The 5137-nt window shown below is 38.8% G+C and overlaps 1 protein-coding gene across 1 annotated transcript; it reads left to right on the top strand.

The window, feature by feature from the left end:
* Nucleotides 1–343: 343 nt before the first annotated feature.
* On the top strand, nt 344–2052 carry LOC308280681 (3-mercaptopyruvate sulfurtransferase-like). Its single transcript, XM_080755004.1, has 2 exons — nt 344–1080; nt 1217–2052. Exons 1-2 carry the CDS (start codon nt 492–494, stop codon nt 1513–1515), a joined length of 888 nt encoding a protein of 295 aa, XP_080611130.1. The 5' UTR covers nt 344–491; the 3' UTR covers nt 1516–2052.
* Nucleotides 2053–5137: the final 3085 nt, after the last annotated feature.

Genomic DNA, 5137 nt, shown 5'->3' with positions numbered 1-5137 from the left:
TCATAACTTCTCCCCGTAATGTTCAGTTGTGTGTGTTTAGAGATGTTAATGTTATTAATTAGTTTGGGTGAGTGAGCAGGGAAAATCTTTTGGTAAATTGGAAACATAGAACTTATTTTTTAGTTAAAAAGGGAACATTTTAGTTGAGGGGGGAACATATAGAACCCATGGAACATACCTTTTTTGGGTAAGTGGGGAACAAACTAGCCTACACTACTCGTGTCAGTGTCGACATTTATTTTGCATAAGGGGAACAATAACACTGCGGCACAAAGCGGAAACTGAAGGCGGACTCTACCTTCAGAGCACCAGGCAGATTTCTTAGAATACAAACCAGGCTTTCCGCAGGCGCGTCAATCATTACAACACTCTGTGTACACGTACTGTACAGTATGTATAAAGTCAATGAACTTTTGGTATGACTTGGCACATCCAGGGTGGTGGTGGGCACTGCTGCGAGTGAAACTTCACAAGATCAGAAAAGAACAGTCATGGCGGCGCAAACCCGTGCACTCGTTTCAGGCAAGTGGCTTGCTGATGCGATCAAAAACAATCTTACCGGGCCCAAACTCCGAATCCTCGACACGTCTTGGTATCTTCCTAAACTGAAACGGGACGCAAAGGCTGAATTCGTGCAAAAGCACGTACCGGGCTCTTCGTTCTTTGACATTGATGAATGCTCTGATAAGAACTCTCCGTTTGATCATATGCTCCCAACTGCAAGTCACTTTGCAGAATATGTTGGAGATTTGGGCATCGGGAACGACACACACGTAGTTGTGTATGACACCAGCGACTTTGGGTCATACAGTGCGCCCCGCGTATGGTGGATGTTTCGACTTTTTGGACATGATTTGGTTTCAGTTTTGGACGGTGGCATGAAGAACTGGCTGGCTGACGGCCATCCGCTGACGTCAGAATACACCAAGCCGGGGCGCAGAGAGTTTAAAGCCAGCATCAACCAGCCGTGGGTCAAGACCTATGAAGATATCTTGGCAAACATCCAAACCAAACAGGTTCAAGTTGTGGATGCCAGGTCTGCTGGCAGATTCAGGGGAACTGAGCCAGAGCCTAGAGATGGTAATTTAAAGCAACTCAAATTTGAAAATGTTATTTAATATAAAAATATGATATAATAATAAATAATAACAATATGTGTATTTCGGCTTCACACTCCATTTCTATCTCTCTCTCTCCCTCCCCCCTCTCTGTCCAGACACTCTACCAGGTCATTTCCCTGGTGCTATAAGCATGCCCTTCACCTCATTCATGGATACATCTGGGAAGGAGCTGGGACTAGAGGACCTCTCCAGACTATTTAAGGAGGCAGGCATTGACCTTGAACGGCCATTCTGGACCAGCTGTGGTTCGGGAGTTACAGCATGTCATGTTGTCCTAGCCGCTCACCTGCTGGGATATCCCGGGGTGTGCGTTTATGATGGCTCCTGGGCCGAGTGGTTTAAACGGGCGTCTCCAGAGCTTGTCATCTCAGAGGGCAAGGCAAAGCAGGTGTAAGAGGAGAGGGGAAGAATACTGTAGACAGGGATGCTATATTGACCTGGAAATGGCAAAATATGCAATGTTTGTTGCAGATGCCCAGTGTGGGATTCAGAGATTCAAAGAATCATTACACTGCAGCCTACTCATACGTGTTTCTGCAGTACAATGCAGACTACACCAGACTATGCTACACGTAGAATATAACAATATAATGGGTAATACAAAATTATAATGATTATACAATTAAGATAGTGCTAGTACAAATATTAGGTACTGTTAGTAGTAATAAATAATTCCTAGTGGTGAAAGGTAAAGAAATGAACATTATTACAGCTGCCACAAATATTTACTGTATCTTTTTCTTTATTCACACATTCAACCATTTTACTTTACAAAACACCACATTTCTTTATAACAAAACAAGTCTCAGAATATACCTTATATCTCATGGACTCTGATTGCCTACACCTTAGCTAGTCTACTAAAAGTGCCTGTTTTATGTGATTTTAGAGGACGATTTAAAAGTTTACAATAAAGAGATGTCTACTTAAAGTGTTATGTTTCATCATTCTCACAATAAATGCAATTCCTCTTATCTTTTCTATAAATGCAATATGAAAATTCCATAGAGGTCAACCAGTGTCACACTGTGTCAGAAGAGTAAATGTTTAGCTTTGTTGTGAGTGCAGTAAGCAAGCAATCAGTAGAAAGTTCAATGAGCACAAATACAATAAAATATGTTGTTGGCATTATTTTAAGGGATTTTGATTTGCCACACACACAATTGTATGCATAGTGGCTCAGCTATTTATCCAATGACGATGTGGCCGCATTAAAACAATGTGTCACTGATATACTTCAGAATCCAGATATCCTCAAGTCAAGACAGGCCCAAACATTCAAGAAAATGGGTTGAACCTGACATGGCATGCTATACTTCTTATTTGTGTTTTTTCTATTAATTTGGTCATTAAGGTTCACTGAATGAGAGACCTGCTCTGCTGGTTTTTTTGGTTTCTTTTTTCGTAAACGTCCTCAGTTAGGGCGACTTTCAATAAATGTATTCCAACTAACAGAACCCATGTGTAAACACCAATATATATATATATATATATATATATATATATATATATATATATATATATATATAAAAAAAATAAAATAAAAAAAACACTCATTAAACCGTTCCAAATGATTTACCTCCTATAAAGACAAAAGAAATCCCACATTTTTTTGTCCATTATTTTTTTATCAACTTTGCTATGGGTGATGACATCAGCCAAATTCATGTAATTCTATGTTATGCCACTCGAAAGAAATGTTTAAAAAAATGTGTGGGCTACTGTTTCTTGCTGCAACCAAACAGTGATATGTTTATACAACTATATAATACTATTGAAAAACCTTGACATGTATTCTACTTGGATTGACTGACAGCAGAACATTTTAGGGTGCTGACGCAGAGAAAATCAAAACCAGTTTTATCCAGTTCCGATGCCAGTTTTAGGGGGTCTGGCAAGATGCCTGATTTTCAACGTTAAATATTATTTTATTTTAGGATTCGTGATACCGTGATGGTGATACGTTCAACTGATACTTGTTGTAACCGATGTATCACAATTGCAGATCGTTGCAGAGTACAGGCAATGATTTAATAAATGGATAATAATGGGATCCATTTTGAATGTGTCTTCGCTGAAATTCGCATCGTATGCCTCACCTCAAATCATCCTTAATACGCGAAGACGTCCTATTTTTCTAGTAGCCAATTTTCACCATGGAGGAAGGTTTATATTATATTCATCACTTTCATTGTATTATTTGGTTACCTATTACTAGTTACAGTTCAATCACATGTGACTAATGACAATGCTGTGTAATATACCGTATTAAGCCTAGGAATGTCGAGGTTATGCCATAGTAATATAGTCACGTTCTTGGGGTGTCATCAAAGAAGTAACAAACATAAACGGTAAGATATGGCGTTAAATAGCTGAAGCGCCACAACAAAGATGGCTGCCAACACTTGACACATATAAAGCTGTCCTAGCAATGCCTGAAGGTCCTAAGGAAATAAACAAATTGGGGTCCTTTCGCTCGATATGCTAACAGGCAAAGCGGTATTGGACTCGCATTGTTTTTTACAAAGTGCGGTAAATTGTAATAAATAAAACCAAATACCTATACATTTTAGCCTTAATATAAATGTTAATAACACCGTATTTTTAATTGTTCGTTCAATCACGCCACAATTGGCCCAGTAGGTTTGTTTTGGTAATCAAACGGGTGTTTTTCCGTTGTCCACTGTTAGCATTAGCAAATAACGTTAGCGAATAGCGAGACAAACAAGCTAGCGTTAGCTCATCCCATAACTACACTCTGATCCGTTTTAACATCACCCACCAGTGTTCGACTAATTTAATTTACGGTAAGTATATTTAAATAGATTGTTTTATATACATTCTTGAACGTCAGCAGTTACAGAATGTGTTTTTCCCCCACAAACTTTTACTGTTAAAGTGTGCTCCATGAATAAAGAGGTGGGTATACATTACATAATAACGTTGCCGCCCAAGAAAACACGATTTTAATTGTATTTCTGTTGCCCAAATGAACAAACTTTATGTTATGGACCAATGGAAATGTGTCAAAGGTTTTTGTTTGTTAAATTGACGTTAAACTATTTACCAACAGAGTAAATTAATGACCCAGCGATCAACAGGTGGTCTTCATACGCCTTTCAACCACTTTATCCTGTTTACGTTCGATTTCAAATAAATAACTGTTTTGATGTTTTTGTTTTTCCACAAGGAGGCGTTGATGAGCAGCAATGTCTGGCATCGCTCTTAGCAGACTGTCTCAAGAACGCAAAGCCTGGAGGAAAGACCACCCATTTGTAAGTAGTGTCTGACTCAGTCTGAAGCCAAGATATAACTTCACTAATGCCAGAATGGAAATATTGTCATATTGAATAGACTAAACAATAGACAAACTATACTATAGCATAGCATAATGAGTTCATATGTCGCTGTCACACAGAGCACATTAACAATGTGCTTTTATTTTCTTCAGGTTAGAGACTTCGTACGTAGTTTTAACCGCACTTTCAAAACAGCATCACCTTCACGCTTAGACAAGTTCCTTTTTTGGAATATAGGACAATATATGAACATATCATACTTCTATGAGTCTTTACCGGCTATTGGCCTTCCTACTACTTCAGCTATTAAATTAGCATGGGAAAATGAGTTGGGGACCCCGATATCGGAGACACTCTGGGATGATGGCTTAGAAGAAGTTAATTCTTGCTCGATTAATTCTAGACACTGCCTTATCCAATTTCGAACTATACATAGGCTTCATTATTCCAAATCCAAATTGCACAAGATATTCTCAGATATCTCCCCAAACTGTGACAAATGCAATGCACCGGAAGCAAACTTATTAAGGTGTCTACACACCAAACAGCCTACAGGAGACTCCTTCTGACTGTACACAGACTGCAAAGAACTGCAAAAAACTAAGCACTTATTTTTTATTTTATTTTTTTCAGACGACGCCGACTGTAGTTACTGTATGGCAGTGGTGCCAGGTCTGCTCCTTATAAGCAACGTTGATCCTGTTTTCCTATAATGTT

This window comes from Nannobrachium achirus, assembly GCF_963921795.1.
Source record: "Nannobrachium achirus genome assembly, contig: SCAFFOLD_416, whole genome shotgun sequence".
NCBI classification, from domain to species: Eukaryota; Metazoa; Chordata; class Actinopteri; order Myctophiformes; family Myctophidae; genus Nannobrachium; species Nannobrachium achirus.
This window is presented reverse-complemented; position numbering and strand designations above follow the sequence as displayed.